The 27243-nt window shown below is 43.0% G+C and overlaps 1 protein-coding gene across 4 annotated transcripts in view; it reads left to right on the forward strand.

Annotated features, from left to right (window-relative positions):
* Positions 1-27243, forward strand: part of LOC129783108 (E3 ubiquitin-protein ligase RNF38-like) — a 176530-nt gene that overhangs the window by 88589 nt on the left and 60698 nt on the right. For all 4 annotated transcript variants that reach the window (XM_055792816.1, XM_055792814.1, XM_055792815.1 and 1 more), the window contains one exon: positions 8128-8321. In XM_055792816.1, coding sequence (XP_055648791.1) covers positions 8128-8321 — 194 coding nt within the window. The remainder of the gene's footprint in view (positions 1-8127; positions 8322-27243) is intronic.

A 27243-nucleotide genomic window follows, 5' to 3' on the forward strand; every position in this document is an offset into this window, starting at 1 on the left:
CCCCCCCCCCCCCCCGCCGGGGGATGGGGGGGGGAACCAAGCAGCCGCAGATGACTGCCTGCCACTTCATCCGCGCCAGCCCCCTGGCTAAAAAGTTTGAGGACCCCTGCTCTGGAGTTCCTTTGCCCTTCAGAGCTGTCTTCCATGATATCCCACCAGGCCAAGATCTGTACTTTGTGGCTTGGCTTTTTCACTCCTCTCAGGTTCTTGAACACTGCTATTTCATGGTCACTGCAGCCAAGGATACCATTTATTATCATGTCCCCAACCAGTTCTCCCTTGCTAAATAGCAGATCCAGCTGTGGATCTCTTCATTCATCATCTCCTTCATTCTCATTTGATGGTCTGTAGCAAGCTCCAAAACCCCCACTACAGTGTCACTTTTGTGTGACATTTTTGTGTGTCCTCTGATCCTGACTCATAAGCTCTCACAGGGACTGACATCAGTCATATAGAAGAGCTCCATATGTTCAAGCTGTTTATTGAGATACAGCCTTTGCCCCCAAACACACATGTATGCATACACATGCACACGCACACACACACACACACACGCACATGCACACGCACGCGCGCGCACACACACACTTGTCTGCCCTGCCTGCAGTGTGGTTTTTGTTCTGGGTTTTTTGGGTTGTTTTGGGTTTTTTTTAAGAGTTTATATCCACCACTGCAGCATCCAGTTGTACATGCTGTTCTACCATGTCTTCCATTCCAATGAGCTTCTGGCAAGCAATAAACCTCTGTAGACAATAACTCAGTTTGGCAGATAGGAGTCTCCATCTCTTGAAGGAGGGAGTCTCCCACCACTATCACCTGTTGCTTCTTCTTGGTGCTGATTTGTGGTTCAGGCTTGGCTGGATCTGATGCCTCCTCAGACATGGCTTTCTCTCCCTTGTCTTCTACCAGGGCACTGAACTTATTCCACTGTTGCAGATGTACAGGTAGAGAAGGAGCAGTCTTCCTGTTACCAGAAGTTGCAAGCCTGCAATCTTCCCCATCATGGGAGTCTTCATATGCCTCACAACTGACTACAGTTTCTGGTTGTTCCTTCTGTGCAGTTGAGGATTCAGGCTCTCATCTCTGCAGGGTCTCTGTGAAAATCGCACCACTCTTCATCTTTTCTGATGCTGAAAAGACTGCCTAAAAATAATACTTAATAGTTACATTTTTGTCATAAATGTTTCCCTATTAAGCTTGATATCATATTTTGTTGTGGGTTCCAATTCTGAAAGTTGGAAAACTTTGTCTAATTAGTTTTAATTTTCAGAAAAGCAAATGTTTAACACCTGTAATATTTAGTATCAGTGTGTTAGTATTGCTCTTTCTCAGATTTGTCCACATCTTAATGTGTCTTTCCTCCAGGTTGTTTTCACAAGACCTGGCTAATTTGCATCCTCCAAATTGAGTTTTATTCTTGAATCTTATCTCCCCATTTTTTCCACCTTTGATCATTCATAGCTTTTGGTAAAATAGAAACATCTGTGGACATCATGACAACATTTAATCTTCTTAAATATGTAGACAATATGTGGAGGAATGGAGTGGAGATGTATTTTAGATATCAATCTTAATTATTTCTGGTAATAATTCTATTTATGTTGTTTGGTTTGGGGGATTTTTTGTGTTGTGGGTGTCTTTTTTTAATGATTCGTTTGTATGTGTAATACTTATAATTTAACTGGAAAACAGGCATATCTCAAGGTACACTGACTTGGTGAAAATATAAGAGGTCTGAATTATCGTGCTATAACTTTCACTTTCTCTATACAAAGCAGAACAGCATTTAGGTAAACTATGTAAAAGTGACTATTGAAGCATGTTCAGAAGTGTAACTGTGGTTGGTTGACCTTGACCAGATGCCCACCCAGCTGCTCTCAATTTTCCCCCTCATCAAGACAGGGGGAGAAAATAGGATGAAAAAGCTTATGGGTCAAGATAAAGACAGAGAGATCATTTACAAGTTATGATCATGGGCAAAACAGGTTTGACTCGGGAAAAAATTAATTTCTTGCTAATTAAGATATTTGAATGCTGAGAAACAAAGATCAAAATTTAAAACAACACCCCAGAGGAGAGCAGGAGCACAATCGCAGGTGGGGAACCCAAATTCCAGACTCAAAGAAATGGACACCTTGTGCAGGCCATTCTCAGGGCTGTCCCAGGTGAGGCATGAGTTCCATTGTCCAGGCATGAAACTAATCATGATGGTCAACACCAGAGCACCCTTTGGACCGGTGTATGTGTGTGTGTTACTGCCTAAGGGTAATTGGACATGTTATGGGATGCAGGGGAAAAGCATTTTGGGATTGCACAGGATTTATTATGGGATGTTTAGGGGAGGAACCAAAGCCAGGGAAAGGTGATTTGGGGAGGAACAAGCATAGGAAAATATTGGGGTAAAGGTGATAAAAAAGGCCAGTTGCATGTAAACAGCTCCTGTTCAGTATACTTGCCTGGCCACGCCCTGTACATGATCAGCTCCAGCTGTCCTGTCTCTTTATTAAGCTCTTCCTTCAACTATTTTCTGGTAAGGGGTTCTTTATTCCATGTGCATGTGTGTGTATGGGGGTCTGTAGTGCCAGTAAATATAGGTGTGCAAGTGTGTGGTTGTTAGTGAAGATCAAGCTGGACTTGCTGTTGAGTAGGTGAAGTGACCTTGGGGTCAGGGGTGTGTGTGAGTCTCTAAGGGCCAGCTCTGGTTGTGAGAGCACCTGTGTGTTTCTAAGGTAAAGAGCACAGGGGGTGGGGGTCAGCTATGGGAGAACAGGGGTTTCCTGGCCAATGCTATGCATGTGTGTGAAACAGTCTATACCAGCAACTGGAGTGGGGCTGTGGCTTTGGGGACTCCTATGTCCAGGTGCCAGCAACTGGGGAGAGTGGGATTCAGGGGCCAACTACTGGGAAGACTGAGTGTCTGAGGTCAACTGCTGGAGGGGCTCCACTTTGTACATATATATATATATATTTTCTCTCACTAGACATGTATTTTCTCTCCCTAGTGGACCTCTATCTTGCTCAGCCAGAGAGCAGAGCAGGATGAGGCCATTGGTGCTGTCTGTGCTCTGAATGTCTGTCTGTGATCTGTGTAGCTGGCTGTGTATATATATGTGGTGTATACATGTGCTCTGTGTGTGTGTGTGCGCATGCCTACTGGGAGTAAATTTTCAGCCTCGCTACCAGTTGTACTTGGTGCATAAAGCTGTAGCAGCTTTGCCTCTCAGGCTGTCGGATCCAGCACAATATACTTTCCTGTAACAGATATAACTAGTTCTTCCAAAGGTTAGTGGAATCTGATACATTTTAAAAACAATCTTAAAATACATAAAATATATTTGTGCCTCCACAGGCTGCAGTGTGAATATTTGCTCTGCTGGTCTCTTCCATGGGCTGCAGGGGAATATCTGTTCCGGCACCTGGAGCACATCCTCCCCCTCCTCCTTCTCTGACCTTGGTGTCAGCACTGCTATTTCTTGCTCTATTTTCTCTCTTTCTCTGCCTGTCTGGTGGTTTTGCCCTTTAAATATGTTTTCATAGAGACACCACCAGCTTTGCTGGCTGGCTCAGCCTCAGCCAACAGTGAGTCTGTTTTGGAGATGGCCAGAACCACCTGTGTCTGGCATGACAGCAGCTCCTGACCTCTTCTCACAAAGGACACTCCTGCAACCCCCTCTCACTACCAAAACCTTGCCATATTCACCTATTACAGTTTCCCAGCATGCTCTTATAACCTTGCTGTAATGATCATATAGGAGTTTATTTATTAATTTATTTTTAGTTGAAACCAAAGAGAGCCACCATGTTTTTGGGGGTGGATTTATGACACTTCCTGTCCTGTAGAAAGCATGTTCATTTTACCTCTGCCACATTTCTTGGGCTCTAAATTATGATAGTGGCAGCAGATGTCTATCAAAAGGAAGCTACAAGATTGTACTGGTTTTGGCTGGGACAGAGTTAAGTTTCTTTATAGTAGCTTGAATGGGACTATGTTTTGGATTTGTACTGAAAATAGTGTTGATAACACACTGATTTAGTTATTGCTGGACAGCACTTGCACAGTCTCAAGGCCTTTTCAGCTCCTCAGACTGCCCCCACAGCAAGTAGGTTGGAGGTGCACAAAAAGCTGGGAGGGGACACAGTTGGGACAGCTGACCCCAACTGGCCAAAGGGATATTCCATACCATATGACATCATGCTCAGCAATAAAACCGAGGGGAAGGGGGGGGGGGGGGGGGCATGGCTTGGGAACTGTCTGGGCATTGCTTGGTTGGTGGTTGCTATTTTTTTCTCCTTTTCTCACAATTTTATTTTTAATTATTATTTCTCTCTAATTATTAAACTATCTCAACCCATGAGTTTCTTTCTCACTTTTACTCTTCTAATTCTCCCCTCCATCCCACTGGAGATGAGAGTTAGTGGGATGTGTGGTGCTTTGTTGTCGGCCAGGGTTAAACCATGGCAAAGATATAGGTGGAGTGATGAATATTTTAACCCTTTGCTTTGCTTTGCTGGTCTTCCAATTCCACTGAACCCTCTGTCTCCTTCCTACATTCAGCTCTTCCTTTTTGCATTCCAGACCCCACAGTGTGCCATGTTTCTGTGCCTTATCTACCTTTCTTGCATATATTTTTGTCTTGTCTCCAGTCAACTTGGTGTAAAAAGTTACTTCTCCCTAGCCTGAAAGTTCTGAGGCAGGTCACAAATCATTTTCATCCTACATTCTTTTTGTTGCAACAATAAGATAAATTTAAATAAACAAGTGGCAGAAGTAATGAAGTCTAGTTTCATAGTGATTTCTCTTTGGTAAGATTCTCTAGCATGTAACAAGAAGCATATTCTGATTTAAGCTTTTTGTCACGTCTGGGGCATTTCTCCAGGTGGGATTTACTGCTGTTTAAGGAGGCTGATCTTATGGAAGTGGGAACCCTTCTTGGAGAGCTTTCATGAAACTCTAAGAATAGACCTGTCTTTGACTTCTTTGTTCTTTTGTGTTGAATTTCAGTTTATGAAGGAATTCAAAAGTGATTGGAGGATGAGCAAGTATATGCATCATAGAATCATAGGATAATTCAGGTTGGAAGGGATCTAGTTCTCTAGTCCAACTTCTTGCTCAAAGCAGGGTCAACTATGAGAGCAGACTGTATGAGCTGACCAGACTGGATAATTGTGTTCACACTGGCTTCATTTTAAGGAAACAATGCTAAAACAGGGATCAATACTAGGTCCAATCCTGTTCAACATCTTAATTAATGATCTGGATGCTGGGGCAGAGTGTACCCTCAGTAAGTTTGCTGATGGCACAAAACTGGGAAGAGTAGCTGATATGCCAGAAGGTCATGCTGCCATTCAGAGGGACCTGGACAGGCAGGAGAAATGGACTGACAGAAACCTCATGCAGTTCACTAAGGGGAAGTGCCAAGTCTTGCACCTGTGTGTGTTAATACAGGTGTGAGCTGAAAAAAAGGCAAGAAAACAAGTAACCTATCAAGCAGAAGAGAAGTAGAGCTTCTGTCTATAATCACTGAAAAGTCATGGAGATCAGGGGATGTCCCTGATGACTGGAAGAGGGCAGATGTCACACCCATGTACAAGAAGGGCCCAAAAGAGGACTCAGGAAACTACAGACCCATAGTCTTGCTTCAGTCCCTGAGAAAGTAATGGAACGAGTCTTCCTAGAAACTATTACAATCCAAATGAAGCAGGTGATTGGGAAAAGACAGCATGGATTTACCAAAGGCAAATCATGCTAGACTAACCTGATCACCTTCTAGAACAAAATAACTTATTCTGTCAACATGAGGAGAGCAGAGCAGTGGATGTTGTTTACCTGGACTTCAGCAAAGTGTTTGACACTGTTTCCCACAGCTGTCACCTCGAAAAACTAGCAAGATACAGACTGGATGGGCAATCTGCAAGATGGGTGGGAAACTGGTTAACAGGCTGCACTCAGAGGGTGATGATCAATGGTTTTTACATGGCAGCCTGTCACAAGTGTGGTCCCCCAGGGATCAATACCGGGATCAATTCTTCAACATCTTCATAAATGATCTGGACAATGAGATTGAAAGCGCCCTCACCAAGTTTGCTGATGGCACTAAACTGAATGGTAAGGTAGACATGTCAGAAGGGAGAGCCATATTACAGAGAAACCTGGACAGGCTGGAAGAGTGGGCAAGCAAGAACAGTGTGAAGTTTACCAAAGACAAATGCAAGGTCCTACACCTGGGATGACATTACCAAAGAGCCCGGTGCAGGCTAGGATCTGTGTGGCTGGGGAGCAGCCTTGCTGAAAGGGACCTGGCAGAAAACAAGCTGAACATGAGTCAGCAGTGTGCCACTGCAGCAAAAAAGGAAAACGGGATCCTGGGCTGCATCTGCAGAGGCATTACTAGCACAGATAGAGAAGGGATCATCCCACTCAGTGCTTATCAAGCCATATCTGGAGTACTGTGTCCAGTTCTGGTCCCCACAATTCAAGAATGATATGGAGAGACTGGAGAGGGTCCAAAGGAAGGCCATGAAAACGAGCAAAGGGATAGAGAACCTGCCCTATGAGGAGACACTGAAGGAGTTGGGTCTTTTGTCCCTGGAGAAGGCTCAAGGGGGACCACATCACAATATTCCAGTACTTAAAGTATGGCTGCAAAGAGGATGGAGGCTCTCTCATCACAAGGAGCCATATGGAGAAGACGAGGGACAATGGGTTCAAGTTGTATCAGGAGAGGTTTCATTTTGACTTAGGAAAGAAATTTTTTACAATGAGAACAATCATTCACTGAAACAACCTCCCCAGGGGTGTGGTAGAGTCCCCCATCACTGGAGGTTTTCAAGATGCAATTGGACAGGGCACTAGATAATCTCATCTAGGCTCCCTTTCCCACAAAAGGCTGGATCAGATGATCTTTTGAGGTCCCTTTCAATCTTAGCTGTTCTATGATTCTGTGAAATATTCTACTCAACCAATAGTGTTCAGAAAGTGGAAATCAAACTCCTTTAAAGATAAAACCATAAGAAGGACAATAAAATAGGAAGAAAAAGAATATTTGGTAGACCAAGGAAAATTGTGAGAGATGAATAAGTGTAGAGAGGCTTTAAAAGATTATAGTCTATAAATTTATGTGAAGCAAAAGGCTTCTAACAGGGTTAGAGGGGGCAGTTCAAGAAGACAGTTATTGTAGAGAAACTCAGTTTTCTCTGTATTGGTCATCTGCAAATGACTGCAAATATTTAGTTTCTTAAACTCATCACATCATATCTCTTAAATTATTATGGTGAACAAGGAGAGGTCTAGCTAACCATTTTAAGCAGGGGCAAGCAGTGAAAAGGGAAGGTAACTATTCCTGTTCAGGACCTGATGTAAACTTGGAGGTGAATGGTTTTCATATCACTAACACTAACAACTCTAGGAGCTACCTAGTCCGAGTAGAACTTCAGTAAAATACACAAACTTAAATCAAGTTTTTCATGGTGGTTGGGTTTAATCACATTGTCTTTACCTGTTAATTACTATTACTGCACTAACAAGTTAAAAGATGAGGCACCTCTGTGGTGGGATAGCAGAGCTGATTTGTACTCCAGATATTTAAAAATGTTTTTTCAGCTATGTATGCATGTACCTGGTAGGAATGGAATGCATATGTTGAACTAGAGGTCTATATGGCATCTATTTACTGGCAAATATGGATCATATTGGTGTGAAATCTATGCTTATCTTTTACAAAAAAGTCTTTGGATAACTCATTTATGTGTTTATATCCTAAACCTGTATTGAGGTGGCAGGGCAGTGCCTCTGTTGAATATTATAACAAAATAGGACCTAGCTCTTTCTTCTGAAGTAAATGTTTACTCCTTTTTCTGATATAACTTCTCTTATTGCCTTAGCATTAGTATTTAAAATATCTTGATGTTGCTGAAATATGCTTTAGTAAAAATGCTCAGGTAGGCAATTAGTTGTTTGCATTATGAACGCAGTAGGTTCTACAACTAATTGTAGTTGTTTAACTTTATGGTGTTCTGATTAGTCTGTTAAATCTCCCTCTGTAATGCTAGCTGAAGTAAATAATATTGGAGTTTCAATATGGGAAACAAATCACTCAGCTGAGGGCTTTTTTGTTTATGTTGGCACAGAGTGAAGACAGTTCAAGTCCCAAGAGACAACGTCTTTCTCATTCAGTCTTTGACTATACAGCAGCATCACCAACTGCATCACTGCCAATGCGACCGTGGGAGATAGCATCAAATAGGCAGCCTCCTATGGCTCGGTCCAACCAACATCACTTCTCTGGGGAACGCTGCAGCACACCTGCGCGAAGTAGGAGGAGGTAAGCAAGCTAATTAGGTTAGGGACCAGTTTCTTATTCTCTCTACTGTCAACTCAGGGGAAGTCTATTTCAGGCAACATTGAATAGTATTTATTATATGATAAATACTCTAATGCTTCTTTTGACTTTTTTTTTACTAAATTATAAGTGCAACAGAAAACTCTGTATTGAAAGTAATTTAAGTTCTTACATCTTCCAATACTTTGTAAGAGTACAGAGAATTTGAGAAGAGAATACTTGTTAACATTTTTTGTTATGAGCTGTCTTCTTTCTCTCATTCTGTACTGGAGAAATAAGGGTTTAAAAAATGGGAAGGGGGGAATTGTGGTGGGTTGACCTTGGCTAGCTGCCAGGTGCCCACCAGGCCACTCTATCACTCCATCTCCTCAATAGGACAGGGGGAGAAAAATATGACTAAAAAGTTCATGAGTCAAGATGAGGACAGAGAGATCACTCAGCAATTACAGTCACAAGTAAAACAAACTCAACTTGCAGGAATTAATTTGTTGCCAATTAAACATCATAGGAAAATGAGAAATGAGAACAAATCTGAAAATACCCTCCCCCCACCCCTCCCTTCTTCCCAGGCTCAACTTCACTCCTGACTCTTGTACCTCTTCCCCCTCAGTGGCACAGGAGTATGGGGAATGGGGATCGTGGTCAGTTCATAATGCTTCATGTCTGCTGTTCCTTCCTCTTCATGCTCTTCCTCTGGTCCAGCATAGGGTCCCACCCATGGGAGACAATCCTTCATGAACTTCTCCAATGTGGGTCCTTCCCACAGGCTGCATTTCTTCAAGAACTGCTCCAGCATGGGTCCTTTCCATGGGGTCACAGGCCCTGCCAGCAAACCTGCTCCAGCATAGGCTCTCTATGGGCTGCAACTTCCTTCAGGGCAAATCCACCTGCTCCATCGTGGAGTCCTCCATGGGTTGCAGGGTGGATATTTGCTCCACCGTGGGCTGCATGGAAACAACCTGCATCACCATGGTCTTCTCCACAAGCTACAGGGGAATCTCTGCTCCAGTGCCTAGGGCACAGCACCTCCTCCCCCTCCTTTGCTGACTTTGGTGTCTGCATAGTTGTTTCTCTCACATTTTCTCTCTCCCAACTGCCTTTCTTAAATGTGTTATCACAGACGTGCTACCAACGTTGCTGATTGCCTCAGCTTTGGCCAGCCTTGGAGCTGGCTAGAACTGGCTCTGTCTGATATGGGGGTAGCTTCTGGCATCTTCTCAGAGAAGCCACCCCTTCAGCCCCTCTAATACCAAAACCTTGCCACATAAATCCAATACAGGAATAAAACCCTCTTTATTGTCAGAGTGCTATCAAAAACAATAAATTCCATATGTAGTGTCATGTATGTTCACTGCACTCACAACTCAGTCCTTGTCTTGCAAACAGCAAAGGTGAGGAGGACCTGACTGGAGGACACCATAGCATCATGTGGTTGCTGAGGTGGTTGGTTTGCATATTATAAAGACTGCATTTTTGTTCTGATTTTTAGTGTGTGGCTGTCACGTTAAGAAAGGGGGTTTCCTCAAACCCTTTACATTTGATACAACTATTCAAATCTCCAGAGACTTATAACTTCAGCTGAAGATTTTTATTATAAAATGCAAATTTGTGACAGAATAAGGTTCAAAGATTCCGGTGATAATACACTGACTGCAAAGCAAGCTTAAAACAATATACCTAATAGCAGCTAGCATGAGTTAGTCATAGAATAAAGTTCTTACCCAATAGGCGTCCCTATGGGGGAGAAGACAGGTTCAGCCGATCCCAGAAGTTACAATGGAGTCTTACCTACCTTCTCCTGTCATTTGTCCACTTTCTATACTTCATAGTTCATTGCACATTCATTTATGATAAACAGGATTGGTTACAAGTTTCTCGCTTCAATGCAAATTACTACACATCCTCAGATAGCACTGCTGAAGTTTTCTGCTAACTACACATGCTCCTCAAGCAGGGTTTTTCCCTCTTTCAGGGGGGATGCTATTTGAGTTGGAGGTCGCGATCTCCCACTACTATGCGGCGAATGAAGAGACGGGACGCAGCTTGATGCAAGCAAATGTCAATTTATTGTACAGAAGCGCAAGTTTCTATACACTTTCAGAAGCTGCGCATTTTAAACTAATTGGTTCTTGAAGCTAAGCCTTGCATACTAGGCAATCCCTGATTGGTGGTTAACTGCCATCAATTAACCACAAGGTGTTACCTTTCCTTGGCGCCATCCTTGGCGCCATCCGTCTCCCACTCCCCTGTGCTCTGCAAACATGCCTCATCATGTTAATTGTTGTCTAGACAAGCTCGAGCACATTCCCCTCAGCTAACCGATTGCCACGCATGGTCCTAGTTTCCAACCCGCTCCTGCACTACTACAATTATCTTTGTCCTATTTTCAACTAATTTTCTGTTGATGTCAGTGGATTGCAACACCTTATCAGCCTGTCTCCTCTTACAGCCAGAACTTTATTCACTTGAAGGCTTCTTTCTGCATAACTTTGATAATGGTGTTCTTCTCACTATCTGTTCTGTGTTTCTCATCCTTCCCAAGGCTGACTCCCTTGATTAGAAGCCCTTTAATTTATAACAACTTTAAAGAGTGGGTCAGCTTGACCTAACTTTATGCACAGATTTGTATATAGTTAAACACTAAATCAGAGTTTGGTAATCCAGGAGTTTATACAACAGTTCCCCCCTTTGGACTTACTTCAGTCCAGGACTAGTCCATTTCCTTCACATTTAGGTGGAGCTTGAGTGACTCTAGTCATACATATTGTTGTTACTGATTGGTATCACATGCCCAGTGAAGCGTAGTAGTACCTTGGAGGCAGGTAACTTTGAGATGGAGGTGTGCGTTGTTATTACAATGAGATTATTTCATCTAAGGAAAGTAATTTTGCCACAGTGGTTGGCTCAGCAGTGGACATCTCATATACTCTTTATGTGACAACTGCTATGCAGCTTATCAGCTGTGTGGTACCATCAAGTTCCTGTTCTTGCAGGGAGCACGACAAAGCCTGGCCACAGTGTCTCCACTCCACTCCATCCTCCATTACTCCTATGAGCATGTGCTGAGATGGCAGGGTGTAATTCTTAGGGAGCTGTAGTAAAGTAGATCCCGTGCATGCCAACCATCCTGAAAGCGATAGCTGTATTCTACCCTAAAAAGCTTTAGTGGTTTAACCCCAGCTGGTAACTAAGCACCATGCAGCCACTCACTCACTCGCCCTCACCCAGAGGGATGGTAAGGAGCATCAGAAAGGAATGTAAAACTCAAGGGTTGAGATAAGAACAATTTAATAGGTAAAGCAAAAGCCGCGCATGCAAGCAAAGCAAAGCAAGGAATTCATTCACCACTTCCCATGGGCAGGCAGGTGTTCAGCCATCTCCAGGAAAGCAGGGCTCCATCACGTGTAACGGTTACTTGGGAAAACAAATGCCATAATGCTGAATGTCCTCCCCTTCCTTCTTCTTCCCCCAGTTTATATACTCAGATTGACGTCATATGGTATGGAATACCTCTTTGGCTAGCTTGGGTCACCTGTCCTGGCTGTGTTCCCTCCCAATTTCTCATGCCTCTCCAACCCTCTCACTGGCAGGGCCTGAGAAACTGAACAGTCCTTGACTTAGTATAAACATTACCTACTTACAACCAAAACTGCCAGTGTCCAGTCAACATTGTTCTCACACCAAATCCAAAACACATCACTGCACCAGCTACTAAGAAAATTAACTCTATCCTAGCTGAAACCAGGACAAAGGCTTTCTGTAATACTACGCTTCTATTAGGTCCCAGTTTTCTCTAATTCCCCCCCACCAAGTAATTTTCCCACAGTGACTTATAATGCTCTCTGAGGCAGAGCTTTTGTAACAAGATTCCTTAATCATGGAAGAGTAGAGTTTTAGATGACTATGTTGAACTGATGCCTGGATAAGAGTATATAGGAAAGCATAAAAATAAAGTTGACCTTTACTCTTCTATTTAGTTATCCAAAGCAAAAGCTTTCAATTCCTCAGCATTTCACACTGCATTGTTTCAGAAATGTGTCCAAGCCATGTAATGAAATTTTAAAGCTAACTGACCTGTTTACATCGCAGAAACACTATAGCTTGATTTCTACTAAAATGGAAGTATTTGTTCTTTTTCATGACTGTAGAATGTTAGATGAGGTTGAAAAAATGTAATTGCTTCTCCTCTGATTCCATAGATAAATTTTGTCAGCCATGATAATATAGTGTTAGAAGGAACAGACTTAAATGTACTGGATTTTGTTTCTTCTTCAAGTCCACAAATATGGAAGCTTTCAGTCCAAAGCATGAACATGGTATGGGTGTTCATACAGCTGTCAGACCCAAGAAAGAAATGTGTTTGTTGACTCAAGCTTCTCTTTTCAGAATAACTGCTATATGTCCTTTATTCAGTTCTGTGCAGTGGTTACTCATAAATCAAGTCCACAAGATGTTTTTATTCAGAAATGTTTTGAACTGGGCCATTCAGAATATGATGCATTTGGCATTTTTGCTTGTCATCTGACCAGTCCACACACATTTCCTTGCATCCTTCCATTACCATCTATTGCTAGTGTGAGCCTGAGCTAATCTACCTTCCCAGAATATGATTGTTGGGGGAGCACAGTTTATACACATCTGTGTACATGTTCTGCAGGAGTCTGATAAAGTTTTATAGAACTAATGCTAAACCAAAGCTGATAAGCCCTAATGGTTCAGAGCTCAATTCTTTAAGGTTGTTGTGAGTCATAGAATCATAGAATGGGTTCAATTGGAAAGGACTTTTAAAGTTCATCTAGTCCAACTTTGCTGCCATGGACAGGGACATCTTTCACTAGATCAGGTTGCTCAAAGCCCCATCCAACCTCGTCTTGAACACTTCCAATGATGGGGCATTCACAGCTTCCCTGGGCAGCCTGTTACAGTGTCTCACCACCCTCATCATAAAGTATTTCTTCCTTATATCCAGTCTAAACCTACCCACTTTCAGTTTAAAACCATTGCCCATTGTCCTGTCACTGCAGGCCCTGGCAAAAAGTCTCTCTGTCTTTCTTATAAGCCTCTTTTATATATTGAAAGGCTGCATTCAGGTCTTCCCGGAGCCTTCTCTTCTTCAGGTTCAACAACCCTAACTGTCTCTCAGTCTTTCTTCATAGGAGAGGTGTTCCAGCTCTCTAATAGTTTTTGTGGCCCTCCTCTGGACCTGATCCAAGAGCTCTGTGTCTTTCTTGTGCTGGGGACTCCAGAGCTGGACACAGGACTCCAGGTGAGGTCTCACTAGAGCAGAGTAGAGGGGGAGAATCACCTCCCTCATCCTGCTGGACACATTTCTTTTTCTGCAGCCCACATTATGTTTGGCTTTCTCGGCTACAAGCACACATTGCTGGCTCATGTTCAATTTTTCATCCACCAACACCCCCAAGTCCTTCTCCTCAGGGCTGCTCTCAGTCTGTTCATCCTCCAGTCTGTACTGATGTTGGGGATTGCTTCAACCCAGGTACAGGACCTTCCTTGTGCTTGGCCTTGTTGAACTTCATGAGGTTCACATGCACCCGCTTCTCAAGCTTATCCAGATCCCTCTGGATGGCATCCCTTCCCTCAAGGGAATCAACTGCATGACTCAGATTGGTGCCATCTGCATTTTTTCTGAGAATGCACTCAATCCCACTATGTCAGTAATTTCAGTTCAAAAGAGTAAAGGCATTCAAAAAGTTGCTGCATCAAAGAAATTACCTTAGAGAATGCTGACATCAAGGTTCTTCAGTTATGGACAGCTTGTGATGGCTGTTCTTGTCTAAAGATGATAATTACTATGTGTTCTGTCTGTTTCCATCTGACCCACTTTAACTCATCTGGACACATCACCTTTTTTAGATTGTAAATGATTTTGGGTGCCAGGGACTGTCGCTTACTGGTTTTGTACAACATCTAGCACGGTGCTTGGAAGAAAAGAATCATGGAATCATAGAATACCAGGTTGGAAAGGATGTCAAGGATCATCTTGTCCAACCTTTCTTGGCAAAAGCATGGTCTAGACAAGATGGCCCAGCACCCTGTCCAGCCAAATCTTAAAAGTGTCCAATGTTGGGGAATCCACCACTTCCCTGGGGACGTTATTCCAATGGCTGATTGTTCTCATTGTGAAAAATTTTCCTCTTATGTCCAGTCATAATCTCCCCAGGAGTAACTTGTACCCATTACCCCTCCTCTTTTCCATGTGACTCCTTGTAAAAAGGGAGTCTCCATCTTCTTTGTAGCCACCCTTTAAATACTGGAAGATGGTCATAAGTTGTCCCCTAAGCCTTCTTTTCTCAAGGCTGAACAAACCCAGTTCTCTCAGCCTTTTCTCATATGGCAGACTTCCCAGTCCTTTGATCACCTTTGTGGCCCTTCTCTGGACCCTCTCCAGCCTGTCCACATCTTTTTTCATAGCGGGGACCAAAACAGAACATAGTATTCCAGGTGCAGCCTGACAAGCGCTGAGTAGAGTGGGATAATGACTTCTTTATCTCTGCTGGTGACACCCTTGTTGATGCAACCCAGCATCCTGTTGGCTTTCTTTGCTGCAGCAGCACACTGTTCGCTCATATTGAGCTTGTTGTCCACCAGGACCCCCAAGTCCCTTTCCACAGAGCTGCTCCCCAGTCAGGTAGATCCCTGCCTTTGCTGCACTCCTGGATTACGTTTTCCCAGGTGCAAGACCTTATGTTTGTCTTCATTGAATTTCATAAGGTTCTCGTTAGTCCACTCTTCCAGACTATCCAGGTCTTCCTGCAGGGTGGCTCTCCCTTGCAAAGTGTCTGCTTCCTCACTCAGTTTGGTATCATCAGGAAACTTCATCAGGGTACACTTGATCCCATCATCCAGATCACTTATGAAGATATTAAACAGCATTGGGCCCAATACAGATCCCTGGGGAACCCCACTTGTGACAGGTTGCCAGTTTGAAAATGATCTGTTTACTGCCACCTTCTGGGAGTGGCCTGTCAACCAGTTCCCCACCCACTGCACAGACCACTTGTCTAGACCGTAAGGTATCAGTTTCTCTAGGAGAAGGCTGTGGGAAACCATATAAAAAGCCTTGAAGAAATGCAGGTAGACAATATCCACCACTCACCCCACATCAACTGAGCAGGTTACTTTGTTGTAGAAGGCAATCAGGTTTGTCAAGCACGATTTGCCCTTGGTGAATCCGTGCTGGCTTTTCCCAATCATATGCTTCATTTGACTTGTGCTAGCTCCTAGGAGGATTCATTCCATGACTTTCCCAGGGACTGAAGTAAGACTGATGGACCTATAATTTCCTGGATCCTCCTTTAAACCCTTCTTGTATATGGGTGTGACATTAGCCTTCTTCCAGTCTTCTGGGACATCCTCTGATCTCCATGACATCTCAAAGATTATGGAGAACGGCCTTGCAATGACATCAGCCAGCTCTCTTAACACCCTTGGGTGATATCATCAGGGCCCATTGATTTGTAGGGGTCAAGCTCCTGTAATAATTCACATTCCAACTCTTCCTTCACTGACAGTGGGTCTGTGTTTGCATCAACATGGGTTTCTGTTCCCAAAGCCTGGGAACAAAGTTGAAGTGCAACTTCAGTATAGGTATTTCATAATTTAGATGCAGTTCTGACTACTTTTCCTGAGTCATTTACAATAAATTAGAAATTTTAAAAGCTTTTAGAGCTGTGTATCTGAATACTCTGAGTTTTGTTAAATCTTTTTTTTTAATAGCTCTACATAGTAAAAGAATCTTTTGCTTCCAATTTCGTTGCTTTCAGAGAATTTTGTTCTGCCCAGCTGGAGGAAAAAAAAACCACCCCAGAAGCAATGCCAAAACCCCAGCCATACACCCTTTAACTTCTACCTCTCTCTTTCTGGGAGTAGTCTTAAAAGAAGCTATTCTCTCTGAGGATCAGTACTGATCATAATTAGGAAATATGCTTAACTGTTTTTCCAAGCAATTAGGACTTTCATTGCCAACTCTCCTTCTCTCCTACAGTTCTTGTAAACATAAGTCTTTACATATATATTTTATATAAAAAGCATTCAGAGCATGCATATGCATCAGAATTTAATTTTTTTAAGAAATAACAGCTTTAAAGCTATAATTAGAATATTCCAAGGAAAAAAAAACCCAACAGTCTACTGCCTTAAGTATTATCTGCTCTAGAATTAGAATCACATAAAGGAAAGAAAAATGTCCTAATACAAAACACTGAACAGGTAGATCATACTAATAATGCAGAGAAAGACAATGATGCTATCTATGACAATAAGTAATGTAAGACAGACTATGACACAATCACAATAGCATCTGAACAACTGTGATAGTATCCTTTTCCCATTCAGAGTATCGTTCTGTTTCTTTAAATGCAGTTGAGCTGCAGACAATAAAGGTCTTTTTGGCCCATCAGGGCAAGTTTGGGACAGGTTACAGTGAGTAGGGTGTTTGGTGAAACCCCATTCAGTTATAATAGGGTCACAGGAGTGTACTGGTCCCAGTGACTGATATGTTTTTAATTCTTCAGTCATGTGTTTTGACCACTTCTCTACATTCTTATTTCCACTCCCAGGGTTTGCCTTTCCATAAGAATGAGTATAATGGATGGGAAATAATATATAATCCAGGTACATGTTTCCTCTGATATCCTAAATTCCCATTAATTGTAACTACTTCCTTGAGTAGAGCATTTGCAGCTCTTCAGTTTTTCTTAAGGTATCTGGAGGAATCACTGCACTGCCTGTTATCCACCAAGTACCCAAAAATTTTACTTCTTTACTTGGTTCCTAACATTTTCTGGGTGGAATCTCAATTTGTGCTTTATTTAGTGCTTGCCATACTGCTGCTGCCACTTCCCCCACCTTCTCAGAAGAAGTTCCTCCAATCAGAATATCATCTATATATTGGTACAGTTTCACATCTTGAGGAAGTGAGACTGTCTGTAAAAGTTCAGCAAGCCTGGCATGAGCAGTTGTGGGTGAATGTTTATATCCCTGTGGGAGTCTATTAAATGTATATTTAATTCCTTCCCAAGTGAAAGCAAACTTTTCTTTATCCTCCTCCTTCAAGGGTGCCATAAAGAACATATCTTTTACATCTAGAGCCACCATGCTTGGGTATGCAGCTGCTTGCAAAGTAGCTGTTAAGTTTGCAATGTTCGGTACAGCAGCTGTCAGCAGGGCTGCATTGGCATTCAATTGATAAATGCCACCTCCCCTCTGGTTTCTGAACCAGTCAGACAGGTGAGTTATATGAGGAGTGGGTTCTGGAGATAATTTGTAATTTCTGCAAATCAGCTATGACCTCAGAAATTCCATGTCGTGCCACAGCAGAAAAAACGATACTGTGGTATGTCCATAATTCTTGTGTCAGGGAGTGCAGGGGCTGTGCACAGCACACACACTGCAGCCTTCCGATTTCTGCCGGGGTTGGGATTGATGTTTGAGCTGAAAGACCACACACTGCCATTTGGCAGGTGCCAGTCTTGTCCATTTAAAACATTGTAACCTAAAATATTTTCATAATGATCTTTAATTGCAAAGTGAGTAGTCAACATATGCTTCTTGCCCAGGAGCCATATACCGACTTTGGCAGTTTGACACACAACACTCACTCCATTCACACCACTAATCTTAACTCTTCACTGTCCGGATTGCACATCCAGCTTCTCAGCATCTTGTTGTGTTAGAATTGAAATTTGTGTTCCCGTATCTATTAAAAACTTCACCAATTGTCTCTGAGGACCAACTGGAATTAAAATGTATGGGCCATCATCACTTATCCACTGATAAGCTTTCATTTTCTGGACAGACAGGGCCACTTGCTTTCGGATGTTACTTGGTTTTTTACTTCATATCATGAAATTCCTTCCTAAGGGGGAGGAAAGGGCTGTCTTCTTTTCTGGGGACTGGTGCTGAAGGAGCTGAAATACTCTTCTTCCTTTCACTGTTTCTGGAATGCTTCAATCAGACTCAAGATAATGCCAGTAGGCTGACCCTGAATCACAGCTCTGGGAATGCCTAGGGCTATGGCTTCCAAATTATGCCAATTGTCACAAGTCCAGTCTTAAAAGAAGTCGCGACTTGGATTCACTCCATGCCTCTGTAAATAATCAGTGATACTACTTGTCAACCTGCTGACTATGCCAATTTGTCACAGATGGAGTGACACACTTCACTCGTAAGAGAGAAGTAGCAACATGTTTATTGATATAAAACAGTGGTTTAACAAAGTTTGATAGTAAATGTGACAGTGGTTTAACAAAATTCGATGGCAAAGTACACTTGATTATTTACTGCACAGAGGACAGGGTCAGACAAAATTGTCAAGGACACCCTTCTGTTTAGTCATGAGGTTCAGAAAGGACCCCCTTGCACTCTAAACTCCTTCTCAGAGGGAAGTTTAGCTTACATGTGGCTAGATACAGACTTAGTCTCAGACTTAGTCAATGATTTATATCTAAAGGATTATAAGTGCACAGTCAATCCTTTATACCGCTTAGCTAAGATTTCAAAGTTTTGCATGCTATTAATAATTTATCGAGAATCTGTTGCAGCAAGGAATCTCTCAGCCTCGAGGAGTAACCTTGAGAAGCATCCCTACTCAAGGGGAGGTCCTGTCATGCAGCCCACTGCTGTGCAGGAGAGCTCAATGGGCTCTGGGTTGTCCAGTGTTTATGGTGCAAGATAATTGACTCATAGTCATATTTGCATACTACAGAAGTTAGTTTCTTTCACACTTGTCTTGAGATGGACCTTGACCAGCACTGTTAGGTGGGTGCACTGTTCAAATTAGCCCTTGGCTATTGTGTTGTTATCGGTCTCCCCCAAACCCACTTTGAGTCAGATACAGCCATCCCCACTGGGATACATCCATCAGGACCACCACAGATGGTTATCACTTGAGCATTGTCAGGACTGCCACAGGTGGTTATCACTTGAGCACTGTCACAGAAACAAAGGTCAGGATGGGGAGGGGGGAGGACACCACCACACCTTACAAGAAGCAGTGCAAGTGCAGCAGATGACCCAACCTGAGCTGTATTTGGTGCCAAATAACTCCATGCAATACACAACCTCTCCTGTCCTGAGTGACCACGATAACAGATGGAGCCCAAAGTCATGGACTAAATGAACTCAATGGACTTTTAGAGGGATGGTCCATAGACTAAAGGAATGATACATGTGTGTTTATATTAAAATACTGGAAAGATGATGATGGATTAGAAAATGTAGCATGATGTAAATGGTATGGAATAAGGGGTGGATACTGTACTGGTTTCAGCTTCATTTTCTTCTTAGTAGCTGGTGCAGTGCTGTGCTTTGGATTTGGTGAGAGAACAATGTTGAGAGGACACTGATGGTTTTAGTTGTTCCTAAGTAATGTTTATACTAAGTCAAGGACTTTTCAATTTCTCAGGCCCTGCCAGTGAGAAGGCTGGAGGGGCACAAAGAATTGGGAGGGAACACAGCCAGGTCAACTGACCCAAACTAGCCAAAGGGATGTTCCATACCATATGACGTCATGCTGAGTATATATAAGCTGGGGGAAGAAGAAGGGGGACACGGATGGACGGATGACACATGTTCAGAGTTATGGCGTTTGTCTTCCTGAGTAACCCTTATGTGTGATGGAGCCCTGCTTTCCTGGGGATGGCTGAACACCTGCCTGCTGATGGGAAGTGGTGAATGAATACCTTGCTTTGCTTTGCTTGTGTGTGCATCTTTTCTTTTACCTATTAACCTGTCTTTAGCTCAACCAATGAGTTTTCTCACTTTTACTTTTCCAGTTCTGTTCCCCATCCCACTTGAGGGGGGAGTGAGTGAGTAGCTGTGTGGGGCTTAGTTGCTGGCTGGTGTTAAACCACGACTTGCAGTATTAGTAATTACCAGTGCCTGATAAGGTCCCTTCCGGCACAGCTGAAGTGTGTATTTTCACTGGTATACCTTAATGCAGACCCAGTCTCTTGGTTTCAAGGGATGACAGACTTCAGTGGCAGATTACGGCAAAGCTTCTTTCAGCCATGTGTGGAAAGTCCTTAAACATTTCATTGATACATTTAATGTTCTTTAATTTTTCTTTCTCAGTATTAGCTGTATCTTCACATACATCAGCATTTTAATGATGTAGTCATTAGCTCAGTGACTTCACTAAAGCATTCCACTGCTCTCATCCCATTCCAAAATAATGTTGAAAATAGACAAATAACTGAAAAATACATGCATAAGAAAAATTTGGATCAAACTAATCCTGTCATACAGCTGGAATAATCCTTCCTTTGCTGGTGTGGGCCAGAGAATGGGCCACATGAGCAAGGGTATATGTATCTTTTAATCTTGCTGTACTCCAAAAGCCATTTTGCCTGCAATTGGCAGAGAGCAGAGTTTAATAACTCTGCCTAGGTTCACTGCAGGGTATTTCCTACCTCTTGGTTAGTTGTAGTACAATTAGTTTGGAGTGATCAAGTGAACTATAGTCTAAGAAATCAGGATGAGAGAAATTTTTCGAGCAATAGGAGAGTCTCCCTATCTCTCCTTTACTATCTTCTCAGGAATACCTCCTAGGGAAAAATCCCTGGGGACATCACAGGAGTTTGAGCAACCCCACCTCCCCAGCAGCTGTATGGAGTTAAGGGCTGTCTCTGTTTCAGTTCATTAACCCCACCTTCATTATCCTTGAATACCAAATAAGGTATAAAATATTAAATACTGGTGGTGGCTGAGTAGTTAATTTAGAGCATATTCAGTAAGAACTGAAATATTAAAAGTAAAGTTTCTGCTTCTTTGCTGAACGAGCTCTGGCTCCCCAGTGAAAGTGTTGTCTCTAAAACGTGAGTCCGTTCCTGGCGTGCAACAAGCCAATCTTACACAATGAGACAAAATATTGTTTTATTACAATTGCGCAAGTCTGGGTGCTAGCAAACAAAGCTAGCATACCACAGTACAAAGTTACAAACATTATATACAAAATCTTATCACACTTTCCCTGCCCAGAGGGCAGGTCCGTATAGATGATTGGCTATACATTTGCATATCCATTACCTTACTTATTTTACTACTACCCATACTCTCTGAGGAAGGGTCTTTTAGTGGGCCTGGGTCTTTCCCTCAGCGGGTGTGATTTTTAGTATTATAATGAGGATAGTTCACTTCTAGGGCAAGGCTAAAGACCATAAGAGCTGACTAATAGGAGTTTAACATAAACAAGGTAGTCTAAGTGTGCATGGCTTTCATCACAAAGATAGGCTGTTCTCTCTCCCAAAGATGACTCCCTCGATTAGAAGTCCTTTCATTCCTCATTCCTGACAAATCTAGAGGGCCAGCTTGACCTAAACTCTGTGCACAATTAGTTAAACACTAAATCAGAGTTCAAGAATTTGGGAGTTTTAGACAACAGAAGGAGGATCTGAATGTTATTTCAGCCCCCTCCCTCTCACTGAACCCTCTTCATCACCAAGCGTTGCTGCTGCAGCCGCCTTTAGCTCTTACATTCAAGGGGGCTGGGAAGTGCGGGTATCCTCCAGGACAGCAATGAAACTGTCACCTGACCTGTCCCTGTGCCTGAATTGTTGCTCTGTGGTGGGTTAACCGTGGCTGGACACCAGGTGCCCACCCAAGCTGCTTTATCACTCCCCTTCTCAGTGGGACAGGGAGAAAATCAGATGAAAAACTTGTAGATCAAGGTAAAGGCAGGTGATGTCCAGCCACTTCCTGGGAAGTAGGGCCTCAGTATATGTTTTATATTAAAAGCATTCAGAGCATGTATATGCATCAGAATTATTTTTTTTTTTTAAGAAATAGCAGCTTTAAAGCTATAATTAGAATATTCCAAGGAAAAAAAAAACCAACAAAATACATCTACTGCCTTTAAGTATTATCTGCTCTAGAATTAGAATCACATAAAGGAAAGAAAATTGTCCTAATCCAAAACACTGAACAGGTAGATCATACTAATAATGCAGAGAGGGACAATGAGGCTATCTATGACAATGAGTAATGTAAGACAGACTATGATACAATCACAATAGAATCTGAACAACCGTGGTAGTATCCTTCTTCTTCACCCACCCCCCATCCCCACCTTCAGTAGTGAAACTGGGTGCAACTTGAGAAATGTCAGGGCTGTGTAGTGAGTTACCAACAGGTTTCAGGGTTGTTTGATGATAGCAAAAGGAATGGTGAAAGCTGAGAATCTTGCATTCTGTTCAAGGCTGTGCTGGAAAAGATGTGCTCTAGTGTTCGCAGACCTTTTTTGTTTCTTTCCTGCAGTTTGGCTCATTGAGCCTGTACCCAGGTTAGCACTAAATCCCATGTAACTTGAATGATTCTACACACAATGGATAATTTATTTATTTGTGGAGATTGGAAGGCATGTTGTGGAATCAAGTGGGGCACTCTGGGATGGTCTCTACTTAGTTTGTTCTATTGCAAAAATTATGAGAAATGCCATGGAAGTAACTTAATCTAAACTTTTTTTATGGACAAGTTATTAATTGTGCGTCTCATGAGTACATTGTCAAATCCCAAGTCTCTAAATTGCTTACTCAAAGTAAGAAGATGTGCTAGCTTCAGTTGGTTTGTCAGTTACCCATTGTAAAATAGAAATATTACCATGGTTACAACTCGTTAGGAGCCTCTAGAGATAATTTTTGTGAAGCACACAAGTAATGTAAATATGTGGAAGTCTACTGAAATTTGCATTCTTGTTTTTAGGGTTGCTGAACCCTAAAACAAGGGAGTTTAGGGTTAGTGAACCTTTAGTTCAACAAGGGGAAGTGCAAAGTCCTGCACCTGGGGAGGAATAAACCCATGCACCAGTACGTGCTGGGGGCTGAATGGCTGGAAAGCAGCATTATGGAAAAGAACCTGGGGGTTCTGGTGGACACCAAGTTGAACATGAGCCAGCAATACACCCATGTGGTAAAAAAGACCAATATTAACCTGGGCTGCATTAGGAGGTATGTTGCCAGCAGGTTGTGGTCTGAACAGTAATGGAGTCTGACAACAAATTATAAAACAAAGCTTTATTGAGGCACTAGAAAAGATGAGCAACAACTGTGGTGAGTTAACCTTGACTGGCTGCCAGGTGCCCACCAGGCCACTCTATCACACCTCCTTAGCGGGACAGGGACAGGAGAAAATCAGATTAAAAACTCATGAGTCGATATAAAGACAGTTTAATAAACAAATGCAAACAAACGCCATGCATGGAAGCAAAGGAAACACACAAGCAAATTATTCTCTACTTCCTATCAGTAGGCGATGTCCAGACACTTCCTGTGAAGTAGCGCCTCAGCATGCATAGCAGTTGTTTTGGAAGACAAATGCCTTAATAACAAATGTTCCCTCTCCTCCTTTCTCTTATCTTTTATTGCTGAGCACAATGTCATATGGAATAGAATATCTCTTTGGTCAGTTTGGGTCAGCTGTCCTGGCTATATCCCCTCCCAACCTCTTGCCCACCCCCAGCCTACTGGCCTTTGGGGGGGAGGGGGTTTTGGGGTTGGAGACACAGTCTTGGTGCTGTGTGAGCACTGCTCAGCAGTAGCCAAAACACTGGTGTGTTATCAACACCTTTCTAGCTACAAATGAGGGCTGCTATGCGGGAAGTTAACTCCATCCCAGCCAGACTCAATACATGCTCTTAAGGGTAGAATCTTTTAAGGACCCCTAGAAGGGTTTTAGGAGGAAAACAAATCATATATCCCCTTTGTGACTGTTCACTCAACTCCTGCTCAGATTTTGGCTCACACCTCATGCTAAGGCCTGATGTCTGCTGGGAGTAGCATCATTAGGTCAAAGTGAGAGCACCACATAGACAGGACAGGTGGCCAGAAAGAACTAAAGGGCCATGATGCAGCCATTATCACCTGCAAATTGCTGTCTCTGGCAGCCATTATCTTTTGTCTGGTAGTTTCTTCAGAATCCACTAACTTATGGAAATGGTATAGACCAAACCTCCAGGCTGGAGGATATAAAACATCAGCTTACCCAAAAAGCTTTTGAAGCAGATCCAACAGCAGCTGGACTGCTGTGGCTTTCATGCTTCCGGGTGTGATACAGGGGATGCTCTCACGGTGATTGGAGGAGGAAGGATAAGCACTCACAGTCAGCTAGGTAACTAATTATTTTCTTTTGCTCATAGGATTCCAAATAATTTGCACATTCTTAAGAGTTACGGGTTATAACTTATGAAACTTTGTGACTCGAATGGTGAAAAATTGAATTCACGTGCTAGACTAGTCTGGGCAAAAGGGACTTGAACCCCTGTTGGTTGCGTTTGTTGCATTTCTCAGTGAGCTCATGAAATAAAGTTTAAATCGCAGAGTACGCTGTCCTGTAAATTTGAGAGATCCAAATGGACTGTGACACCCCTTGGATCAGGGACTTATTTGAGCATCCTTGGAGACAAGGACCTCTTGTGCCACTAACAATTGGACTGGCTGACCCTAGTTGTCCTGTCCAGCCACTTGTTTACAAGCAGGATCATATGCATTTGTCTAACAAGGGTTTTACATTTCCACTGGGTCTATTATTTGCAGAGTTAAGTGATTTTTGTTCCTCTATAATTCATCGATTTCGACAGCCCTGCTTGGGTCTACTACTTGGCTCCATCAGGTTTAAATCTCCGTAAGATGCTCTTCCTTTGCAACTGTGCATTTCCCTTTTCTACCTGATTCTTCACAAATTTGGAAATTCATTTTAGAGGGCTCAGCCTTAACCTGATTGTCTCGGGTTTCATCCTGCTTTATAGCCAACATAATTAATGATTTGATAGATGGAAGCTATCTGTTACTTATAGGAGGCCTTGTACATATTTTCGTAAGCCTCCCTTTTCATCCCCCAAACTACAAATCCCAGTCACTAGGCCTGCTGATTGAGTAATTTACACCTCCTATTGTCCTTCTAATGTTCTGTAAACATCTTTTCAACCCAATTGTTCCAATTAACCCATGAATTTAGTAGCACAGGTCCTCTTCTGGTGCCAGCATAAAGCTCTAGAAAGTTGGTTACAAATTTATCACTGTAGACACATTAGCAAAGGATCAGTTCCCCCCTCACATAAGAGTTATATGTGTGCAATCTTGGGAGTACTCACAGCTCAACCAGATCCTGCTGGATATGAAACTGAACAGAGGGAATAAAGAAGAGAGAGCCAGAGTCTTCTCAGTCGTGCCGAGTGACAGGACAAGATGCAATGGTCACAAATTAAAACAGATTAAATTCCATCTGAACATAAGAAAATACTTTTACTGTGAGGATGGTCAAACACTGGCACAGCTTTCCCAGAGAGGTTGTGACAACTTCATCTGTAGGCAACCTACTCTAGCTGCCCCTGCTTCTGCAGGGGCACTGGACTAGACGATCTCAAGACCAACCTCTTCCAAACTCTATGATTCTGTGTTAGTCAGTGGAATAACACCAAGTGGTTGCTCATCCATGTGGGTATCAATGGAAATCCCAAGGGAGACCTTGAGCATACCAACTGTGACTACAGGGCTCAGGAAAAGTGGAAAAAGGGCACCAGAGTTCAGGTGGTAGTCTCCTCAAACATAGAATCATAGAATGGTTTGGGTTGGAAGGGACCTTAAAGATCATCTAGTTCCAACTCCCCTGCCATGGGTAGGGATGCCTTCCACTAGACCAGGCTGTTCAAAGCCCCATCCAACCTGGCCTTGAACACTTCCAGGGATGGGGCATCTACAATTTCTCTGGGCAACCTGTTCCAATGTCTCACCACCTTCATAGTGAATAATTTCTTCCCAATATCTAATCTAAATCTACCCTCTTTTAGTTTAAAACCATTACCTCTTGTCCTATAGCTACATGCCCTTGTAAAAGGTCCCTCTCCAGCTTTCTTATAGGCCCCCTTTAGGTACTGGAAGGCCGCTGTAAGGGGTCTCCCCGGAGCCTTCTCTTCTCCAGGCTGAACAACCTCAACTCTCTCAGCCTGTCTTCATAGGAGAGGTGCTCCAGCTCTATGTGATCATCTTCATGGGCCTCCTCTGGACTCGTTCCAACAGGTCCATGTCCTTCTTATGTTGGGGGCTCCAGAGCTGAATGCAGTACTCCAGGTGGGGTCTCACGAGAACAGAGTAGAGGGGGACAATCACCTCCTTTGACCTGCTGGCCACGCTTCTTTGATGCAGCCCAGGATACGGTTGGGCTGTAAGTGCACATTGTTGGGCCATGTTGAGCTTCTCATCCACCAGCACTCCCAAGTCCTTCTCCTCAGGGCTGCTCTCAATTAATTCTTCGCCCAGTCTGTATTTGTGCTTGGGATTGCTGAGACCCACATGCAGGACCTTGCACTTGGCCTTGTTGAAATTCATGATGTTCACCTGGGCCCACCTCTCAAGCTTGTCAAGCTCCTTCTGGACAGCATCCCTTCCCTCCAGCATGTCAACCGCACCACACAATTTGGTATTGTCATGCTGGCTTAGATAGGAGCAGACTAACCCTGCACTTGAGCCTTACTTTGGTCCCTGGGAAAACCATGGATAAAGTCCTCTTGGAACACATTTCCAGGCACATGAAGGGAAAGGTTATTGGGAAGAGTCAGCATGAATTTACGAAGCAGAAATCACTGCTGACTCACCTGATTGCCTTCTATGATAAAATGACTAGATTTGTGGATGCAGGGAGAGCATTGCATGTCATTTACCTCAGCTTTAGCAAGGCTTTTGACATGATCTCCCACAACATTCCTGTATCCTTTTTGGGGCATTAGGGTCTGACTTCTTGGACATGTAGATGGTTAAAAAATACCTGGTCAGCCGGTCATGCTCAAAGGGTAGTGGTCAACAGGTCATACTCTACCTGGGGGTCAGTAACAAGTGGAGTACTGCAGGGATCTAGGCTATTTAAGATCTCCGTCAATGACCTGAACGAGGTGACA

The sequence above is a fragment of the Falco peregrinus genome, chromosome W (assembly GCF_023634155.1).
Source record: "Falco peregrinus isolate bFalPer1 chromosome W, bFalPer1.pri, whole genome shotgun sequence".
Classification (NCBI taxonomy): Eukaryota; Metazoa; Chordata; class Aves; order Falconiformes; family Falconidae; genus Falco; species Falco peregrinus.